Consider the following 21,257-nt stretch of genomic DNA (forward strand, 5'->3'; position numbering starts at 1 on the left):
AAGGTACCTTTAACTTGTACCGACCTACAATTCATTCACCCTTTTTGCCTTGCGTGTCACATCTCATCTTTTTTCTAGCTTGCTTGGACGCCCTTTCTTTCTCCAATACTTTTCTTCCCGCCCTATAGGTATCACCACAACATCTCATCACTTAGCATTTGGGTTTACTCGCCTCGTACCCAATCTCCATCCACATCCGCTTGTGCCCATCCCATACTTAGTAAGTCCTATCTACATCCCCCGAGTAACAAAACCCCATCCGGGACGTAATTGCCCGCACCACTCGCACGCCCCTTCCACTTTCTCCTTTTTCTCCTACTTTTTCCCGTGTCCCGTATCCAAGGTTAGGTTTTGTGCATTCAACCCAAATCCTAACCGGCGCAGAAAGTGCATGGGGGCGAATACAATACTAGTATACCACGCAACACCTCAATCTCATGCACCACCGTATAGGTAATTACTTCATCCCGAGTCTGGCCCAACCTGACTTTTTCTCCGAATCTTGCCACGTTCACATATTTTCCTCCACTTTCGTTTGCCCTCACCTTCATTTTTATTGACTCAATATCTTCAGGCTTCTCCAGTTTCGATCCCAAGACACCGGTCAAGTAGGACATCAAACGTTCACTGCCTAGTAGGGTACAACGCTAGGTCCGACCTCACCTCCCTAATACATATCGATTGTGTACCACACCCGCAAGCGGAAAGGGAGGCGAAATGCCACCATTAGCCCTTCCCGCCAGAGCCGGCACCATGACATCCGGCAACCCCATCACCAATGGCACCGGCGCCAGCACCACCCCCAGCGTCACCAATGATGCCGAAGAAGAAACCCAGATGAACCTCGACGCCACAACCTGGGACCAAATCATGACCAAGTACTGGACGTCCACCACCGCCAACCGCGAGCGCGAAGACGCCGAGCTGCGCGAGGCTTTTGCCCGAGAGGAATCCGAACTAGCCGACCGCCAGCTAAAGCTCAGCCAAGAGCGGGTCAAGCTGCTGGAGCAGCTCAAGGCTGTTGATCAGCAGTGGATGGAGATCGAGGCGCAGAGGAAGGCCAAGGAGGAGGACACGAAGAGGAGGTATGAGGCGATTCGGGAGGAGCGGGAGAGGGATGATGAGTTGAAGAGGAGGTGGTTTGAGGAGAACAGGAGGAAGGCTGCATCCGGCGAGCAAGGACAGGACCCGGCAGATTTGGCAATGCTGGCGAAGAAGGCCAGGGGGGTGGTTGCTGTGGTCGGGGGTGAGCCTCGAGGTGAGGATGGCTCGACTTCGGGATTGCCGTCGCAACGGGAGACGCCGCTGAGAGAGGAGCAGCAACGGCATGCGTTGCCTAGTCGGCCTAGGGAAGGTGGTAGGACGCCCAGCGAGGAGCAGGACAGGGCACAAGAACTCCAGCAACAACTACGCAATGAACAACAACAGCAGAAGGAGAGGATGGAGAATGGACTGGATGGAAAGGTCGTGGACATCGACAAACTCCCCAAGGTTTACAATGGTGCAGGTATATGTGTCGGCCATGTGCGGCCCATCAACCTGCGAAACCACTTGACCATGCATGTCCAGCAGCAACCGATCAAACGCCATGTCCAGATCCGACAGGGACGAAACTTCACCGCCGAGACGCTGGAAACCATCTACGAACCGAGCGACAAGAAGGGCGCCAAGTGGTTGAGCTGTTGGATTCAAGCTACGGGCGATGTTCAGGAAACCCCTTGCGCGTCGTGCACAACGAGGCAAGGTGTCTTCCCGCAGTGCATTATCCTGGACGCCGAGGGCTTCCCCAGGTGCGGTAATTGCGAGTGGAATCGCCAGGGATGCAGTGGTGCTTCTAAGCATGCAGACCACGAGATGGCCGAAGTCAATCAAAAGGTCGGGGACGGAGAGGTGGTTCAGGAAGCTCCCGTTGTTACCAGTGGCTTTAAGGCTGTGAACGGCACATCGACAAGCCAGAAGACGGCCAAGGTGGTCAGCAGCGTACCCAACGGAGACGAGCAGCCAGCACGATCCAAACTGCCCTCGGGGCGTAAGTCACTTCCGAGCACGCGCAAGTCTAGTGTACAGCCCGACTCGATTGCCCCTACACCCCTGGAAGGCAGCCCGGCACCCAACGACAGCGATCACACAGAGGACCTCCCTCCCATCAACCAAGCAGTCCTCGCCCTCCGTGATGACGGAGTTGTTTTTACAGACCCACCTTGCATGCGCGGCGTTCCCCTCGCCAGGATCGGTCCCGACCATCCCTACTGGGATCCCGAATGGGTCGCGCTCGAAGAGCCGGTTCAAGCCCAACTAGCGAAGTGGTCAGAAAAGTACGAGAAGTTGAAAAACGAGGGCGGTGCGGCGTCGACTAAATACCTGGCTGGTCGTCAACAAAATAGGGGCAAGCTGGTTTTGGAATTTCTAGCAAATGGGGAGTTCCACCCCTATCAGCTCATGGCAAAGCACCTCATCAACAAAGCCTACACGGGCTATGATAATTTGTACCGCATGGTACAGGTGCTGGAGGAACTCAAGAGATTTAAGCAGCTAGATGTTTCGCCTTCGCAATGGCTTAGACACAGACTACACGAAATCTACGAAGAGCTGGGCGATAAGTTCAACCTGGGCAAGGCGGTGGAGAACCTCTACTCGGATCCCAAGCTTCGACAACTCCGCAGCGAGAGCGGGTTTGGCAACATTGGCCGGCCGAGAGGCTACAAGCCTACGATGGCTGATAAGGGAGAGGACGGGCCAGCTCCTAAGAAGACGAACAAGGGGACAAAAAGGAAGGCGGCTGCTCCTGCGGCAGATGACCCTGCCAACCAGTCTTTCGCAGAAGAGCAACTTCGTGTCGTAGACCACCAAGCCGACGGAACAGCCCCATCCAAACCCCCATCCTCTCATTCGTCGCCCTCTGCACCAGAAGAACTCGGTCACCCCCATGCGCATCCCCAACCCCCCGCCGCCAAACACCACCAACCCTCTCCTTCGGTAACGCTCAAAATTCTCGCTCCGCCCGAAGACCTCTACTACGAAGGCTACACCTCCGACGACTCCTACTCAGGCGATAAAATCCAAGAAGTCGACTGGCGGTTGCTTCAAGTCCGTCACCGGGAAATGACCACCAACACAGGCATAACACAATACTGGCATTGGTTGGGAGCCGGCGAGGACCTGACGGGTCGCGGAGAGGAAAATTGCTTCGAACACCAAGTCCTTAAAGACGTCAAGGGCCGTCGCGTGACTTGGGGCGTTTACAAAGAGCCGATTGATTTCCACTTGAGGCTGGAGGAGATCGAGGAGGTGGTGTATGCGCCTGAGGGAAGCGGGTGTTTGAAGATTCTGATTAGTGTGAAGAAGGATGCACATGGGGATGAGGAGTCGAGAGGGGATGTGTTGGCTTGGTTTAAAAGGGAGAGGACCAAGAGAAGGTTTTTGAGCTTCTTGGTGAAGAAGGGGAAGAGGGTTGTTAGGAGTTCTGCGTACGTATCATGCCTTTCTTGGTTTGTGATGTTGTGGGGTGAGGGTGGTTGCTAACGAAGTGAACAGGGCGTACGTCGAGCAAGCCTGGGATGATATGGACTCGGTTGTCTTGCCGCATGAGGATGAATAGGTTTTTAAATCCTCTGGGGAAACAAAGGACGACTAGATCGAGAACAGCAACGCGAAGCCAGGAGATGGGAGCAATTCCCTTCGGTCGGCAGTTAAGGGCGGCACACGCAAGTCCGATCAATCCCCTCGTACTCAACGATGATGTCCAGCCATGGGACATCATGGAATACAACGGCTCCTAGACTCTACCAGACCGTGGATGCTTTGAGAGCCTACGAGTGAGTCTACGAGAAGATTGAGAATGGGAAAGCCGAGCCGGGAGATATGCCCTTCTGTTGGCGGTTGAGGCCTTAGTACACGGCCAAGTCCAATCTGTGCCAACCCGCCCGCGTTCTCGATGGCCTGTTGTACGAGCGTAAGATGATCGGGTTCCGGCGTCCCACCTCCGCCTCACTGGCTAGAAAAATCCCCAAGGACGGGAAGAGTGGTTCCCCGCAGAGTTTGGCTTTACGCATCTAGATCATGTGGCCTGCTCGAACTGGGAGTACGAGAACTGCCCGGAGGCATTAGGAGATGAACATGAGATTTTGGTGGCGATTGGCGAGAAAGAGTCGGAATAGAAGAGTGTCAGAAGTTCATGGCACGAAGATGGCGGAGGCTTTGGTTTTTTTTTTTTTTTCCCCTTTTGTTGAGATGTTCTGCTTCACGGCACTCTTGTTTTGTGTGGCATCGATCGTGGTTTTGCATTTCCTGACTTCCTGGCTTTTTCTGCAGGCGTTGATCTGGAGTTTGGGAGTGTGTTGATGTTTGATTGGTTCCTCTTCCTTGCATTTGCCTTGGCCTCAACGCCGGGCAGTAGGATATATACAGCGTCAAGGGGGTGGTTTACTGCTTGCTTGTCCAGGCGTTGGTATGGTGGAAGACTGGTTTAAAAGTTTGTGGAGCGAGGACCGTGGAGAGAGAGTGGTGGTAATTAAGAGTAGCGGAAGTAATAGATGAGGTATCTTGTGCTCGCTGTTGAATCGTGATCCTGGCGTATGATGACCATGTCATATATGCCCATTTTTGGCTAGTGTTGGGGGGACTGATCCATATCTAGCAAAAAGAACTTTGAGGGATCAATCATCTACGCCTGGAAGGTACGTCGTTGGAAGGGGATTGTGAGCATTTCAATCAAGGTTCGACATACATTAGGATGAAGATTATATTAAGAACCTCCAGGGTACTCTGGTTCTACGCACCCAAAGACGGCCATGCCTGTAGACTGACTCTCTTTCCTAAGCCTCTTTCTTCTTCAACTAGACCGAAGAAATTATCGCTGAGCGAAAGATGTAGCAGAAAGGAAGGCTTTTATTTTGTCTGTATAGTATCGTATTCCTCTTTACATATCATTCATATGCGTATCGTACATTGCTAGGACAGAGGAATAACGGGCACCCGCGTTCCACCTCCGAGCTTGTTTGGACATGACACTACCATGGCTGGCTGTCGCTTCGTTGGCGGGGGGAGACTTCGACAGCCTGACCGAGCGTACAGAACTTTCTCTTTTTTCGCTGATCCTGAGCAAAGAAATCTCTCCAATCGTCGACGATAGCGGGCATCCTCCTCTTTTCAGCCAGGGTGTATGTAGTGCTTCTCGAGAATGCTTGGGGGGGTCCTGAACCGTATCCTTCGTCGTCGAGCCGAGCCGAGCGGAGTTTGACAATGCCATGCCGTCCGTATTCACCAAAGAGTCTTGGTCGCCCGTTCCGCGGCCTTTTCCCTTCTCTACCCTCCCAAGCCCAAACCCAAGCTACTCCGCCCTCAAAACGAAAACGAAAAGAAAAGCTTAAGCCTCCTCCAAACTCCTCCAAGGAATCCCCCCAAACCTAGACAAAGTCTCCAGCTTGCCATCACCGAGCTTAACGTTCGCCGTGCGAATAACGCGCGGATCGGCCTTCATGGTGCGTCGCACCTCCTCGTGCGTCGCGATGCTGGCGTCGTACCGCATCACGAAGTAGTGGCCGCGCGTGTGGCGCTGCTGGTTGGTGGAGATGGGACGAGGCAGCAGGAAGGTGCCCCAGTTCTTGATGTCGCGGATCACGCCGCCTTGGTTGAGGATGAGTTTGCCGGCTGTTAGGACGAGTCTGTTTTTTTCGCGGTATTCGGGTCAGTATTAAAACTCGGGAGGGAGTTCGTGGGAGGTTGTTGAGAGTGCGAGGAGGCCGCGGTCGAGGGTGCTTGCGGTGGTTGCAACATGGGAGATGGATGGTGGAAGCGAAGTCGGTCGTAGGGAAAAGGAGCTTGAGGTCGGACGTCCGGTGGGAAGAAGGATTAGATAGGAGGGTAAACGTACTCCTTCACCTCGGCGATGTTGCCCGGGCGGACCTGTGTAGAAGTTCAATCATTAGCACGTCTGTCTCTCTATCTTCTCCCATTCCCTTTCCATTCCCTCTTCCATTCATCTTCCCGTTCCCAACTGCCTTCCCAATGGGCAAACTCACAATACCAATAGTCTCATACAACATCTTGTCTGGGGGGTTGGGCGGTCGGCTCGGGGAAGAAACAAAGACCAAGGATGTTGTTCGCGATGCGATCGAAAGCGCGTATAGTAGGTTGGAACTCTACGTCGATAAGAAGTTCGGAGCCCCACACACCTGACCCGTTACGTCCAGTGGAAGTCAAAAGGTACCGCTGTGGCTGCTGTTGTGACCGGGCTCAGTGGGCAGCAGGTGTTGCCGTCAGTGCCGCAGTGCCGCAGCGGGTTGCGGGTGTGCCGCCGCTGGAAATTTTTGTGGGGAATTTGAAGATGGGATTCCATTCTGCCGCGTTTACCGCCTACCGGATTGGGGTATGTACTTTCATGGAGGGAGGGATGTTGTTTACTTGACTCTTCAACTTCACCTCTCACTAACGACGGTGATTGTAGAAATATCCTTTAGGTGTATTTATCGTCCCAAGAAGCAGTTCTAGAATCTCTAAAAAGGCTGAAACTGTAACCTATAAAGCGAGGGAAAACACAATTGTCCCAAAACACTCATTCTGTCCGCTCAATCACCTCTGAATGGTCCCCATGTGCTTGTAAGTGTATACTCTTATCGGTATTGTGTATCTGGGAATGCGCTGTGTAAATGTATTCTTTGCTCTTTGTGAACCAACAACCTTCCTTCTTTGACCCCCCGCCCTTTCGAATGCGCCGCTTTACCGGAATGGTAGAAACCTCATCAGAGATGATAAGCCCGGGCCAGCCTGCCATGATAGTCACGAAAGTCTTGCCACCATCCGCTGGGAATATCATGACCCTCAGTGCTTCTTCTCCTCTTAACCCCTCTCATCCTCCCTGCAACAAGGCGGAAGAGTCCTCACCAGCATCCTCATAGGCTTCCCCCGCATGATCACATCCACCCACTTGAATTCCCCCTCCCACCCCTCCCACAGATGCTCACGAACAACTCTCTAATAATCCTCAACATCCATCCCCTCCCCTCCTCCTGTCCCGGGGGTAGGGGCCTTCGCAATCCCCTCCTCCCTACACCAAAGCACAAAATCATCAATAACGCCCGGCCACGCCTGATCCTCGTTCCAGAACCCGAGCGTCTCATCCACCATCGTCTTCTCCGCAAACGCCAGCATCTGGTTCCACATATCCTTGTTGACGCTCCTCGTCCACTTCTCCGCCAGGAACCGCTTCCACGCACCCAGCCAATCCACGTTCTTGCTCTTCCACGGCCGCGGTCCTGGTGTGTCTGACGACTCGGTACCCAAGAACAAATCCCAGAATACCAAAGCAACGTCCTTCTCCAGCGCCTTTTGGGCAGGTTCCTTACCCAAGCCAAAAGCGAACTGGTAGACCTTTTTGAAGTAAGCCGGATTTTGGGGCAGGTTTTGGATGCACATCTGGACGTAGTTCCTGTGGTGGGCCGGGTCGGCGGGAATGCGGTGGTCGAGGTAGATGGAGGACCAGCCGTCGACGAAACCTTGGCGCGAGATTTGGCCGATGGAGTCGGCGCGGACGATCTCGAGGACCACGAAAGCTTCGACGTTTTCGATGTTGGCGCCCATGGAAGAGATGTAGGCTTGGGCGGATTCGGCGTCAATGGCGTCGACAGTTTTGCCGGCTCCTGCTGCTGCTCGGTCCTCGTCTATATGGAGGTTAGTACGAGGGGAATGGAGGGTAGAGGGCAAAGAGACATACCGCCGATCAGACGGTCAAACAACTGATTCAACGCATCATCTGGGCCTCGTTTCCTTTCCCGGTCGTTCATGTACCTGTAGTCGAAGTAGGGTTAGTCTTCGGTTTTCAACCTGATGAACTTTGTAAAAATAAGCAAGGCATCTTAAGCCAACACGGACTCTAATTCTGGCGCATTTCTCAAGGCTGAGTTTGATATCCCCGTGGGACCTTTGCGCGGGCCCAATTCCTCATTTCTAGTCGTTATGACAGGTTTTGTGGACGTAAGATGCTCCAACTGGAGAGACCCAGCCTCCTTGTCCGGTGTTCGGGGATATCGGGAGTGAGATTGTGACCGCGAGTGGCTCCCCTCAATCTCAGTCGCATCTTCGCTTGGAGTAGCCGACTTTGCGGGTTTGCGCCCATTCCTCTTTTGGAAACAAGAACCAAACAGTTTCGAGAACATGTTATTTGGTTCTGAACTTCTTGGTGTGCAAGTGGTAAAAAATGCCTTTGATGGGAAAGGGGTACATCAAGGTTGACCTGGGGGGCTCCACTGGAGACCACGGTGTGCATCGAAATGCGTGTAGTTGCGTGGTTGCATTCGCGGCGCCTCTCTCATCTCCCGTCTGATGATGTTTTTGGACAAAACAGAAAATAAGGACCCGGGGGTTGCAGACAGATGCTGACGGTTGACATAGTAAGACATTGTGTCGGGATGCCGATCCCTTGTAGAACTCATTGGTGGTAAACAGCTTAGGGAGTCCCGATCCGAACGACCGCCTTGGCGGGCTTCGACCCGGCCCCGAAACGAAACCTCTCTCATGCCCCAAGGTATAATTTCGAGGGGATACACACATTGCGTGCTGTGCGCCGTGCGACATTGCGAATGCACATGGGGGTATAGTCGGTAGTTGCAAGAAGGGACGAGGACGGAAGAAGGGACCTACATATTCGCAGCAAGTTCGACACTGTAGTTTGCATTTCGGAGATACTGTAAATCGAGTCCAAATATTAGCTTCTTGCACTCTTGTTCACTCGCACAACGTGAAGGGCTCGAGGGTTAGGTAGAACTGTGAAGCGAACGAGACGTTGCTGCATAGCGCAAGGTATGTAGGCAACAAGCCCAGTCGGACCGATAGACAGACGGGACAACAGTCTCCGAGGTCCCTTCTTTGCGACAAGCAACCATCCCTTCCTGTGACATTGTTAAAGGGTTGTATAAACTCACCCGTTGCGCATTCTCCTTGGTCGCGTTGGTAACGGCAACAAACTGAGCCACCCTCTGCCTCTGGGTGGCCGTTGAGGGCAACCTAGAGCTACTCATTGTGCTTGTCTTTCAACCTTGTGTGTGTTGTTGGGCTTTCGTCCTTCGTTTTTCGAGTGCTGGGTGGAGAGGACCGGGGAAACAGGCGCAGTCGAAGGATGGGAGGTTATGCGGAAACGCCGGGGTAGGGCGTTATATCGACTTGTGGTTGCCTGACAGAAAAGATGAGAGAGCTTGTTGCTTGTTCGGACACGAGTTGATCTCGGTCGGTTTGTGAGCCCAAAGTCGTCGCGGGGCAGAGGCCGATAGGCGGGATCGGCTGTTGGTTGGTGATGTGGCAGACGGACGGAGCTCGAAGCGCTGTTGGACGGGTCGTGTTTATAACTGCGCGCAGATATGGACCGAGGTTGGGTTGGACTCGAAGTAGCAGTTGTGAAGGTGCTGTGGCCGTGGATTTCGGTTTGTTTTTTTCAGGCTTTCGTCCCTTCTCGCGTCTCGTCGAAAGATCGGAAGGCGGAGGGGAGAGAGTCTACCTCTAGGCGGGCACTACTAACCAGCGAAGCGGGACGGAGGGGGCCGCGGCGGAGGAACCAAGGAAAGCCCACTGCAACCACGACCATTCAGCGCTGTGAGTCCCGCTAGGGCGAGGCTGAGAAAAAAACGTCATGGCGGGGGAAGTCGCTGCGACCACAACATGGATGCAGTGCGGTGCACACCTTCCCGCTACGTACCTTACGGGTACCCGTCCGCTCGTGTCTGCCGCCGCGGCAGTGGTGTCCCCGGGTCTTGGCATGGACCACTGGATTGGGATGCCCGGACTTCTTTCACGGTCCACCTGCCCTACCGGAGGCCGGAGGTCGGTATTTACACGTGGAGATCGTCACTTACACAACGGTCTTGCTGAGTTCCAAGTACTTGTAAACAATCCAAGAAGCATGAGCATTAAGTCAACAACTTTATGAAATGAAGGTGAAGAATCTCTTTCAAGGCAGGCATTTTCGGGGAAACATCATCTCTTGTGCTGTCCAGTACCGTCAACTTCCTACAGAAAGCCCCTACAGACCACACACATACAACTCAACTTGACACAAAGCAATCATATGCGAACGCCATAAACATGAGTAACATGACAAGTCATACATGAAGAACCCCAAACCAAAGGTCATCCGATCATACCGTACCCCCTCAATCTTTGCACATGCCTGGTAGCTGGTATCCCCAAACCTTCCAACCCCCATCATGAAACTGTAACCTTCTTTTCCTTGTCCATAATTCGTCATCAATCTCATCAATATCCGTCAAGCCCAGTGGACCACCCCACCAGCAGAAACAATCCTCCCTGTTGCACTGGCACCTCTGTCGTTGACGGTGCCGCTTCTGTTGTTCTCGCTCCCTGTAGGCCTGTAGAAGCTCCATTGCCGATAGCTCGACCTGTGGGCTTTCATCGTATTGCGCCTTCCCATGTCGCCGCCTCTTCTTGGACCACCTACAGTGCAGCCACCGCCACCCCGGATGGTCCGACCAAGCCCACGCCCCTCAGAGTTCACCTAATCCCCAAGCGGCATGCCTTCCAAGTCGTCCAGCAGCCTTCGCCAGTTATCTGCCAACATCTCTGAGTACTTGACCCGCTCCTGCGCCCAATCCTGGGTCAGTCTCGACACGTTATACTGCGTGCCCTGGAAGAATCGTAGCTCGTCTCTTATGCATTCCTTGACGAATACTGAGCGGTTGTGTTGGGTGACAATGGATTCCTTGTCCTGTTTTAGGTGTCAGCAGACCGATGTCATTGCATAATGAAAAAAAGAGGGACATACCTTGATGATCGCCTCAACAACCCTCTCCTTCTCACCCGGCTTAACCATCCCTTCTGGCTTCGCGTTAAGCGCCTGTAGCTTCGCTTCATTCGTCTCAATGCGCCGTTGCAGGAAGGGAATGTTGTCCTTGTCGAGACGCTCTCTCCTGTCGAACAAATCACGTAGGCTAACTAGCGCATCTCGCTGCCTCTTCAAGTCCTCCAGCACACCCTCCTCCCACGCCTTGGCTTCATCCTCCATCAAGGTCTGTGCAGTACGCAAGTGTCGGCCCATGGCTTGTAGCCCGTCGTTGAGAAGTGGCACGTCATTGTTGTCAGTGGCGTAGGTGTCGGCGCTGGCCTCGGTGAGCGAGATCAGGGAGAGAGCCATCCGGGCGTGGTCGGCTGCTACGCCTTCTGAGCGCTTGACGAGACGGTCCATGATGGTGCAGGTGCTGATGTAAAGCTCAGCACTGCGGCGGACGCCTGCTCGGGCGCGCGCGAAGAGCTCCTCTAGAGTTGGGGGAAGCGAGTCCTCGAGACCGGGTGGTAGTGTGCGGCCGGTGAACTCATCCTGAACAGAGATCGTAGCTTGCTTGCGCCAGACAGACAGTTCCTGTAGTATGTCAGCATATGCGTAGAGACCAAAGGTTCGAGGTAGACATACCGTAGGCACCGTCAAGAACATAATCACCAACTGCTCCTGGCCCAAAACCGGGTGACGCACGAGAGCGTTGAGGAACCTAGCCAGACCGCGGCGGCGCTTCTCGATAAAGGCTCCATCGTTGGACAAATGGTTGCCATTGACTGTCTCTGTTAGCGTAGCCCATCTTCCCCGGAAGGATATCCAACTTACGAGCAACCCTCTTGGGCGGCAACAGAGGCAGCACCCTAAACGGATACCGCTTGTGCAAGCAATCCAACAACCACACAAAGTCGCTGTATCGTCGGACGACCTTACTGCCACGCCTTATACTCGAGACCTCGTAGTTGTGGTGCTGGAACATGAACATGCCCTCCTTCTCCGGCATCAGCGTCACCAGAATATTCTCCTCCACATTGCTTCCCGACCTGACATGTCCAATGCTTCGGTTGGGGTTGGAACCGCCGACTGGACCTCCAACAGACTGGCCAGGTCCCCCATTACCACCAAACGGACTTGTGATAGCATTGTCTGCTGGTTCGCTGAACCCTCCTACCGAGGAGTTACCGGGAAAGTAGTTCCAGGCGCCATTGCTTTCCTGAATCGATTCGGCGACGTTGTGGATCGAGCTGGGACCCGAGGGTGGTTGGCTGGTGGTGAATGTGGAAGTAGTCCGGCCGGGCAGCGCGGCGCTGGTCGTCGTCACTTCGGGACTCGTACTGTACGAAACAGCGCCGTTGCCGTTCAAGTCAGGGCCGATCGAGCGAGGGACGTCGGCGGCGCCGTTATGACCCGTCGAGTGTTCTAATGGGCCATGGTTGTGGCCTTTGTGCAGATCGGGCGCGTTCCACGGATCCTCGGGGTACTCCATTGAAACCTTCCTCAGCGTGCGCGGCTGGTGTTGTTGCTGCTGTTGCTTGGGAGGAGACGGGGTGGGGGCTTTTGGTGGTGTGACGGGTCGTTGTGGAGGTTTCGCAGCGAGTTCAGACAGATCCGGCAGCACGGGCTGGACGTTCTCGACAAGACCTTGTAGTTTGGGCTGGGGAAGTTCTGGATAGCGGATACGCAACGAGGTTAGCTTGCCATGACACTGAAGAACTAACGGACCCACCCCCGATAGCGTTGACCAAGGCGATTGCGGATTGCGGAGCGCGCGAAGTACTGACAAGGAAGATGATGTGATGGGGAGAATATGGGGTAGATAGACCAGACAAATGAACAGTGGTGTTGAGCAGAGGACGAAGGAAAAAGACGGACAGGCAAAAGGTTAACCGAGTCGGCGGTAGCAATCAATCAGCGAAACAGGGGATGACATATGACCGCATTCGAGGTTCGTGTTGGTTGCAATGGGTTGGCAAATACAAGAAGGTTGGGATGAATGGATGACCAGCAGCTGAAGAACCGGGAAACTAAACGCGCCCCGGCACCTTTTTGCGACGAGGCACTGCAGATACGTGAAAAACACAAGGACCGGATTGGACAATGTTTGTAAAAAAAAACTTACTTCGTCGACGTTCGTCCACGCCATCCAAGCTGGCGACCTCCCCTTCTTGGACAAGGCCAATCAAGGCCAGCAGGACGTTGAACTCGTTCCTGCCCAAGTCCAAGCCGGCAGCGGAGCTGTTAGCCTCCTCACCATTGGCACCATCACCCCCACTACCACCAGCGCCTGTAGGGGCAATGATACCCATTATGCGCGCCTGGTCATCGGCGCCAAGCTTGGCCGCTGCGAGCGTCCGCGCAACACCTCCGGCTGTGATCCTCCCATTTGTGCTACCGCTGTTCTCTGTACGGGCTACTGCGTCGAACGTCTCGATATAGCTCTCGGGAACGTCGCCCGAGGGGAGGAGGTTGCGGATCAGATCGGCGCGGCTGCGCTGCTTGCGCGGGGTGGGCATGTCCCAGGGCGAGTCATCGTCATCGTCGGCGAATAGCGCACTGCCGGAGCGAGTGGTGGGCGCTTCGTTATCGAAGAGGGTCGAGCGGCTGCTGTTGGCGATCTTGGCTGAGTTAAGGGCGGCCGAGTCGTCGGGAGGGGAGCTGCCAAAGAGCGACATGTTGTGCTGGAGCTTCGGACAACCGAAGGTAGGTTCAAGGTGTAAGTCGGTTGGAGAAAGTTTCGAACTCGAGAGCAACCTCGATGGGCCAGGGCAAGATGGAAGAACCAAAAAGTGAACAAGTTAAAGATGAAGCTATCGCGACCTCATCCGGAAGCAGAAAAAGAACAGGAAGAAAAAAAAGTTGAAGCAAGTCGAGATGTTGACGACGACAACTAAGGTTTTGTCCCTCCCGCTCGAGGAAAGAAAGTCAAGATGCATCAATGATGACGGCGCGGCGGGCAGGGCATGGCACGGCACTGTTGGCGCGCCGACCCCAAGGCTGACACAATCCCGTTTGGGAGGGCTGCATACAGTGGCTTGGTAGTGGGAAGCGCGCTGTGACGGATGGACGGTTCCCGCTGGAAGCTGGAAGGAATGGACCGCTGCCAGGACCGGGCCTTGACCGGGGTAGCTTGCGGGATTGACATGTCACTGGCCAATGGCGTTCTTCCGACTGCCAGGTACGGACAGCAAGTCTTCGAGATCCATCGCGACCATGTCACCACGCAGCATAGTGGTATTTATTTTTAAAGTCAATCTTCATGGCTACAATCAATCGCTAAAGCAGGAACACGTCAACCCGGAGAGTCTCACAATTCCTTGCGCTGTCATCAAGTGGAGTGGTGGCCGCATATAGGAATCCACTCCCTTGTAGAGGTATGTACGAGGACCCAAATGTAACTGAACCGACGGGCAAGACGCTGGACTGACAATACGCGGATGATAATAATACAACACAAAGTACAGAGCCATGGACGGACCCAGTACCTATCATACAACAAGGAGGAAGAGCGCAACAACGAGTTTTGGAAAAACCGCCATCCCAGGCAATATTCATGTTCATTAGAAGAGCTTCTCCGACACCGCATCCCCAGTCTTGCTGGCCTTGACCTTCTCGGCCCTGACCACCTTGACCTTCTCGCCGCCCGTCGGCACCTTGAAGTACAAACTGGGCGACTCGCCAGGCGCGAGCTGGTGGCTGAGGTAACCCCTATGCGCCGGGTCTCTGTAGTACTCGATATCCCAACGGCTGGTCGGGTCCGGCAGCCGGTAGTACTTCTTCTTGAGCGACCGCGCCTGCGCCAGGATCTCCTCCACGTGCTCCTTGCCCACCGGCAGCGGCTTGTCGGTGTGGATAGACTTGCCCTGTACCAGGCGCTTAATGGACTCCTTGGTGTAGAATCGGGTGACGATCTTGCCGCCGGCGGCCTCGATGGCCTCGATGGCCGAACCGGACGCGCGCGAAACGGTGATGGTGATGGGGATCTTGAAACCCTCCTTGCCGCGGCCGAGGAGCTTGATGCCGTCCTTGATGCTGCTGCCGATGATTCCGGACTTGATGATCTCCTTGGGGGTGATAGGCTTCGTGGGGTCGATACGGCCGGCTTCGATCCATTCGTGGAGCTTGTCGAGGTTAAGCTCGGACATGTCGGCAGCGAACCTATTATAGACACAAGTGGTTAGTCTCTATTAAGTATTTGGTAGGTATAGCTCGTATCGGACAACTTGTTGGAGAGTTGTTGGACATGGCGCATAGCGGGAGGGTATGGAGTTTGGGACGGCGTACTGGTTAACGAAACCCTTGCGGCCGTGAGAGACGATCAAGGGCGTCTGACCACCCTGAAACCATGGCTTGACGTGGCCATGGGCCTTCTGACCATTCATACCACGACCGGCAGTCTTGCCATAGCCGGACGAGGGACCACGACCCTTGCGAATGCGCTTGTGGTAGGCGCCCCGGTTGTCGGACAGGCTGGCGAGGATGGATGCGCTTCTGGTCTGGACGGAGAGGGCAGCAAAGAGGGAAATGAGGGACGACGTCGGCGACGAGGCAGGTACTGAAGGGCGTGCTGCTGTGAGGGAGGCCTGGCAGCATCGCGCCGCCTGGGCGAGCGGTAACCTGGGAGGCATGGCGGAGGCGGAGGACGGGAGTGGGTTGGCTCTGGGTCGGGCAGTCTTCCGGATTCCGTTCCTCACGGCAACGGCACTTCCCCGAAAACAAAAGTTCAGGACCCGCGCCCAGCCAAATTCCGACCGCCTGCCGTCGCGGGGGTGGACCGTGCGTCCTCGTTGGTCAATCGCGGCAGCGCGGATGGGCGGCTGAGTCAGTAAGGTGTTCCACATCCGACGTCCATCGCCAAGAGACGGTGATGCTCCAAAATATCCATGGTCGATATCACTTACACGGGATATGCAAGAGTATGTCAACAGGTTAGTGTAGTGGAAGTGCCTAAAAGGCAGGTTGTTACTGCTGGATTTTATGGGGCATCTCGACGGTCAATTCCTGAGATTTTACTCACAAACACGAAGGACTATTTTTTGAGTGTCCCATGGCGACTTGAGGTGCTCCGAGAAAATATTGTGTAGGCGCAATGTTGTGATGCTCACAGTATTGCCTTCAATAGCAACGTTATACTGAGAGCCATGTACATTAGCTACTCGCAGACAATGGTAGATGAATCCCATATGCAAAATACGTCTATACTACACGGAATGATAGTGTGGGACGCCTGGAAGTTTGGTCAACTTTAGGTGTCAACCGAGATGGAGATTTTCGAGAACGTTGAGAACGGTAGGACTACATAAATCCTGGACTGGTTTTTTTCGTGATTAGAATCATTAAAGAGTCGCCATGTCTGATTTAGACGTGTAATTTTGACCCCATGTTCGCTGCTACCTCTAGAAATGATGTTGACCGCAAAACAGGTCGAGGTACAGTGTGAGATTGCATTGCAGGACAGTCATGATCGAGTCTTATTGAAGGTTCCAAGTCAACCAGAGCAGCGCTGCTTCAAGATGACCGTTTCTCAAAGCTTTCCCTAACTTCCAAGTCATTCCCATCTCCCAAGCCCAGACTGCGTTGCCAAGTGCCTGCCACCGCTCCTACCGGCAACCGGCTGGCACGCCTTTCCCCAAACATCAGACGACAAGACTCTTCCCGTTCGCCCCAAGCCTGCTGCAGCCTGCAGGCACCATATAAGGTCCCTTATCTGACCCCTCTACCACAACGGGGAGCCCTGTGGTCTCATGGCGCAGTGGTTACCGTTGATGAATAACTTAGCGCGGCGGTTTTCGTAGGTCTGCAGCTGGGGTATTGTCGTTCGTTCTACAAACCTACCTGGGCGACTGAGCTTTTTGCTTTTTTTATTCAATTGGGGAATGCCTCAGGATCCCAAGGATGTGGTCTTTGCATTTTTCCTTTGCGTGTTGGGGTTGATAAATGGGTTTGTTTTGCGCGGGGGGAAAGATGGAAGTGGTGATGTTTGTAGTGCGACCGTGATCCTTCTTTACAAATTAGGGTTCACTATAAGGAGCACCTTCTTTACATCGCAGCAACTGGGGTGGCTTGACAGCGATCTGAACGTGAGGATTTCTCTTTCATTTGACGCTTCAGACGTTTACTGTTTGTTCTTTGATCTTGATTCATGTATTCAAACGTCGTTGTGTTGATGGATTCTCATGATATCCAAATACCATCAATATCTCATCTGACTGCCTTTCTGACGCCAACCATCTATGCAACTCGCGTTTTTTGTTCGGTGAGTGAGGTGCGACGTGCTTCCCTTGACATCTACCGAGCTTTCTCAGCAACTGTCAGAAGTTCACCGGATCACATCAACAACATGTAGATCGCCATCAATTGTTCTTGTCGGCTTTATACCTGGGACCCAACTTCCTCTTCTCGCTACAGCACATTTGATCTCCTTTTTGTTTTGCTTGATCTGAACATGAAGCGGCCCAGCTTTGGCAATGTTCCCAACTTCGTGCGGGTTGGGATTTGTGTTGTCTCCAGGAGTTTGGCATGTCGCAAGCTCTTGGCACCAGCTCTGTTCTGAGGGTTTGCGAAAAAGAAGCATGTGCTTTTCTTTACCCCAACGTGTTGTCCCCTTTCTTCCAGCAGATCATTCATCGATGATTTCGAAATGGGAATCGCGCAGGTGACTTCCCATGCTCGCCTGCCACCAGCTGACTCCTTGACCCGAGCTTTCTCCCACCACCGGCCGGCATGCGCACTCCCCGCCCCTTCTTGCTGCCAGCCGGAATCCCTTCATCCCATCTCCTCCCGCGCCACCAGCAGGCCCCAAACCTGCCCTAACCCCTCTTCGATTGGGGTTTATAGGTGCGCTTTCCCGGACCAACAGTCATCACATCCAGCGGCGGCCACATGGTGCAACGGTCGGGGTCAATGCCCCTTCCCTTGTCACTGCGTGAGCTCGTGGGTTCGATTCCCAACGGGGTTGGCAATGTCTTGCCAGACTCACCGGTCCTTCGAGGAAGCCCAGACACAGCACCACCGCAAAGTAGACACACTGGCAACCTCATGGTAGCGAGCTGCTCTTTCATGTCCCATGGATTGAGATCCTCATCGGAGCCCCTTAGGGGAGCTTTGGGGAGCGCAGCAACTGATTCGTATAACTGTGGGCTTTCGGGAATATTGGCTCAACTCGCGCCTCCGACCCCGTGGTCACGGATTAGAATTGTGTGGATCGTCGCATCCTTTTTTTTGCGATTATTTCTTTTTTTGGTGGTGATTGAAGATTCGCTTTTGCATCCATGTCGTCGCTGGAATATCGTGGCGCCCAAAACACCTGCACTCAGCACCGACGCTGGAGAGGACGGAGTCAGGGAGTTAGATGAAGGAAGATATTCTCGATCTATGAGCGGAGCCCCAAGTTCAGTCAAGAAGCTGCTTCTGTGACACTTTTTGCTCTTACCATGTTGTGATGATGGGCATCTGCGACATTGAATTCGGACAACCTCCGGACCACACCAACGAGGATCTGAGATGATCTGAACATAGGCGTCGGAGAGGCAGGTGTGCATCGTATGGATAAAAGCCCACTGCATCAACAGCGAAAGGTGCAACATCCAAGAATGCGACGGATGTCGTTATGATAAGCAACGAACATCACGAACATTCCCGCCGTCAAAGGAGAAGTAAAGTTGGAAGTTTGCCGTCGGAGCGGATAGAGGTATCAACTCCACCCTGGACCCAGAGGCCGGGACCGGGCCGCGCCGTTGAGCCACTCCACCTCGGCGCTTAAGGCGCTAAAATATCCACACCTCCTTGTGAGAAGGAACGCTGGAAGGTGAACCTCTTCTACAAGAAGTTGCAACTTCCACCTTGCACTTGCCCTTGCCCTTGCACTCGGACTTCTTGGGCGTTATGGCAATCACGGGGCGGGATTTGGCACTGACGACCTCCTTGAGGGGAAGTCGTAGCCGGCCTTGTTCGATGTTGCTGTATTCTTCCAGACTTTGCAAATCATTCTCCCTCTTGCTCATTAGCTCAATCTTTCTTCCGTTCAATCTCTCTCCAGTTACACTATCCAACCATCCCCAACTTACTATTATTTGTTTGGCTCTTGGAGTCCCGAACCACCAACAACTAGCAGAACGAGTCCAAGGATAACAGTATCACTCCAAAGGTCCTCTCAAAACACAGTCATCGGCGCATCAGCTGAACCTCTTCGCTAATCTTTTCTAGACCTCTAGCTCATCATCTTACGATAACATCTCAAAATAGGCCCAACCTCCTTCGGATATTGTGTTCTATCCTCAACGGACGAGAATGTCATCCGATTCTTCACCAATGTCATCACCAGCCCTTGTCGGCGACGCCGACGCAAGGAACCGGTTGATGGAGAAGCGCAAGACTGAGTACTGGGTACATATTTGGACCTTTAGATATATGTTTTCCAGCTTCCAACATCACTTCGGGTTGGAAACCTCACAAAATCGAAGTCCAAAACTTGCTCTGGCCCACTGTGGTCAAAACCGTCACAACAAACGCTCGAGTTTCTATCTTCTCTTTCGTGCCTACCCCCACATACAAGAATCCGAGAATGAACACCAGTGGAAGTGGCGGTGCGTTGAGGTCCAAATCACCCCCGACCTGTTAAGTACTCTCAAATAGTAAAAACCTTGCTCTCCTAAGTTTGTACTGACGGCAAAACAGGGTTTCTCGTGCCCGGGTCGTGGAATAGAGCATCATCAACGATGACGCTCACTTGTTGTCCCATCGCCCGAACCAAGAAGACAAAGAACTGAGTCGCCAATTCGTGTTGCGAGAACTTCAAACTCAACTCGCCAATGCGGACCTGGATTGGATACTCCCTGTGCCCAATACCGAGACCATAACCCTTCACCATATCCTGGCCAGCGCTAGAGGCTCAAACAACGGTGTCGGTGATGTGAAGCAAAAGCTCGATCTCTCGAGCGTCCTTACGAGAGGCCTCTATCACTTTTACAAAACGGCCATGATGCCAAGGCCGTGGACAGAAGACACCATCGAATTCCTATTCGAGCGTCGGCAAGTGAACGGCGTATGGATCACGGCCATCTTTCCCGACCGCCCTATGATATCGGCGCTTGCAGATTCAGATCCTCCAGAAGACGATATATCAGCCCAGACCTCTCGCCTTGCTGCGCTAGAGGGTCCAATTCCTGAGATCAAAGCCTTGGGGGTAATCCTTCTGCAGATCTGGCTTCACATGCCCATGGCCCAGTTAAGCAGGCAGTGCCCCAAATTTTTTGAGAATGGCAATGTGACTAGGACGGGACAGTTGAATCTCTGCCACTCCTTGGACACCGGCATTCTTGGACACCTCCCCGCAGAACTGCGGCCCTTATGCAGGATCATTGAAAGATGCTTCGATGATGAGGTGTTTAAGCAGCACCCAAGCGACGAGATCTACGTTACCGGTGTTGGCTTAGCCATTTACGATCAGATCTTTGAGCCAATCGAAGAACTAGCGGAACAACTATCGCTTCATATTGGCGTGCTTCCATGTCCTTTCCGCCCAGGAGATGAAGACAGCAATTAGTACAAAAAAGCCCGTTAGTTCAACACTTCATTTGGCCTTGGGCAAGCGACCACCCAAGGGGAAGCGGGAAAGGGGAAGAAGCCTTTTATGAAAAGAAGAAGGATGAACAGCAGAGGAAAGTTGCCAAGGTCAGGGAAGCAGAGGAAGTTATGAAGAAGGAGAAGCTTAAGGAGCTTCCGTACTTCGAGATGTACATCTTGACTCATCGCCAGAGGGTACTCCACCACGGCATTCCACTAGGGCGCTTAAGCGCTACAGCGCATGTATGTATTTTAGCGAAAAAGAAATAGTCGGCATTTATTTTCACTTTGCAACTTCCTCCGATCCAGTGACTTGGCTGAACATCAGCCTCAACAATGTCGCTCGTAGAAAGATACCATCCGAGATTTTATGCGACACTACCACTAATTTTTTCGCCTAGTACAGGACCTCAGCATCGGCCAACCTCAGAACTCGGCCTCGTTTCGTGATGACCAGTCTGTATGCCGGCCATGAGGTCCATCACAAAAGCAAGACAATCCAGCCCTAAGAGGATAGGCTCCGGAATTTCTGTTTATTCTAAAACACGCGATCAGGTTAATACTTCGCAACGGATCTCGACTTCCCTTGGGGAGGATGGGAAACTGCAATGGGAGGTTAGAAAGAGAGGTGGATGGTGGATGTAACGCTGGTACCGAGAGTTTGGTAAACATACCCCTATTGCTACGTTTGGTGTTTCTGCATTGGCGGCTATGCGCTCAGGCGCTGTACCCTTGATCATTGGCCTGGAGATCGGCCGTTTTGGCGCGGCAGTGTGGCTAAGGATAGCATTTGATTAGCCGCCAATGCTAGGGGACCAGGGGAGGCCATTGGCAAACCACCATGGAGTGGACTCCATCGCCATGTTCGACCGAGATGTTTGCGTTGTATAAGATATTCGACGTTGCCAACCTTCATGTTTCT

General features: G+C 53.4%; 6 protein-coding genes across 6 annotated transcripts; 2 read left to right on the plus strand and 4 right to left on the minus strand.

Annotated features, from left to right (window-relative positions):
- Positions 1-753: 753 nt before the first annotated feature.
- B0H65DRAFT_512859 (uncharacterized protein) lies at positions 754-3,598 on the plus strand (the record flags this gene model as incomplete). Its single annotated transcript, XM_062828612.1, has 2 exons — positions 754-3,467; positions 3,535-3,598. The coding sequence occupies 2 exons, from the start codon at positions 754-756 to the stop codon at positions 3,596-3,598; spliced, it is 2,778 nt and encodes a 925-aa protein (XP_062676467.1).
- Positions 3,599-5,281: 1,683 nt separating this feature from the next.
- On the minus strand, positions 5,282-6,272 carry B0H65DRAFT_79131 (ribosomal protein S6). The gene is made up of 3 exons (XM_062831424.1): positions 6,021-6,272; positions 5,873-5,904; positions 5,282-5,663 (listed from the first exon to the last, which is right to left on the minus strand). Exons 1-3 carry the CDS (start codon positions 6,042-6,044, stop codon positions 5,366-5,368), a joined length of 354 nt encoding a protein of 117 aa, XP_062676468.1. The 5' UTR covers positions 6,045-6,272; the 3' UTR covers positions 5,282-5,365.
- Positions 6,273-6,972: 700 nt separating this feature from the next.
- On the minus strand, positions 6,973-7,781 carry B0H65DRAFT_437276 (Cullin binding-domain-containing protein; the record flags this gene model as incomplete). The annotated part of the gene is made up of 2 exons (XM_062825298.1): positions 6,973-7,658; positions 7,712-7,781. The coding sequence occupies 2 exons, from the start codon at positions 7,779-7,781 to the stop codon at positions 6,973-6,975; spliced, it is 756 nt and encodes a 251-aa protein (XP_062676469.1).
- A 2,720-nt stretch (positions 7,782-10,501) lies between these two features.
- Positions 10,502-13,861, minus strand: B0H65DRAFT_566242 (sorting nexin mvp-1; the record flags this gene model as incomplete). Its single annotated transcript, XM_062830315.1, has 5 exons — positions 12,894-13,861; positions 11,603-12,439; positions 11,414-11,559; positions 10,769-11,362; positions 10,502-10,711 (listed from the first exon to the last, which is right to left on the minus strand). The coding sequence occupies exons 1-5, from the start codon at positions 13,444-13,446 to the stop codon at positions 10,502-10,504; spliced, it is 2,340 nt and encodes a 779-aa protein (XP_062676470.1). The 5' UTR covers positions 13,447-13,861.
- Positions 13,862-14,331: 470 nt separating this feature from the next.
- On the minus strand, positions 14,332-15,399 carry B0H65DRAFT_446977 (ribosomal protein L18e/L15P; the record flags this gene model as incomplete). Its single annotated transcript, XM_062825839.1, has 2 exons — positions 14,332-14,929; positions 15,056-15,399. 2 exons carry the CDS (start codon positions 15,397-15,399, stop codon positions 14,332-14,334), a joined length of 942 nt encoding a protein of 313 aa, XP_062676471.1.
- A 3,682-nt stretch (positions 15,400-19,081) lies between these two features.
- B0H65DRAFT_566247 (uncharacterized protein) lies at positions 19,082-20,426 on the plus strand (the record flags this gene model as incomplete). The annotated part of the gene is made up of 2 exons (XM_062830316.1): positions 19,082-19,156; positions 19,476-20,426. 2 exons carry the CDS (start codon positions 19,082-19,084, stop codon positions 20,313-20,315), a joined length of 915 nt encoding a protein of 304 aa, XP_062676472.1. The 3' UTR covers positions 20,316-20,426.
- Between the last annotated feature and the right edge of the window lie 831 nt (positions 20,427-21,257).

The sequence above is a fragment of the Neurospora tetraspora genome, assembly GCF_033439725.1.
Source record: "Neurospora tetraspora strain CBS 560.94 chromosome Unknown B0H65scaffold_11, whole genome shotgun sequence".
NCBI lineage: Eukaryota > Fungi > Ascomycota > Sordariomycetes > Sordariales > Sordariaceae > Neurospora > Neurospora tetraspora.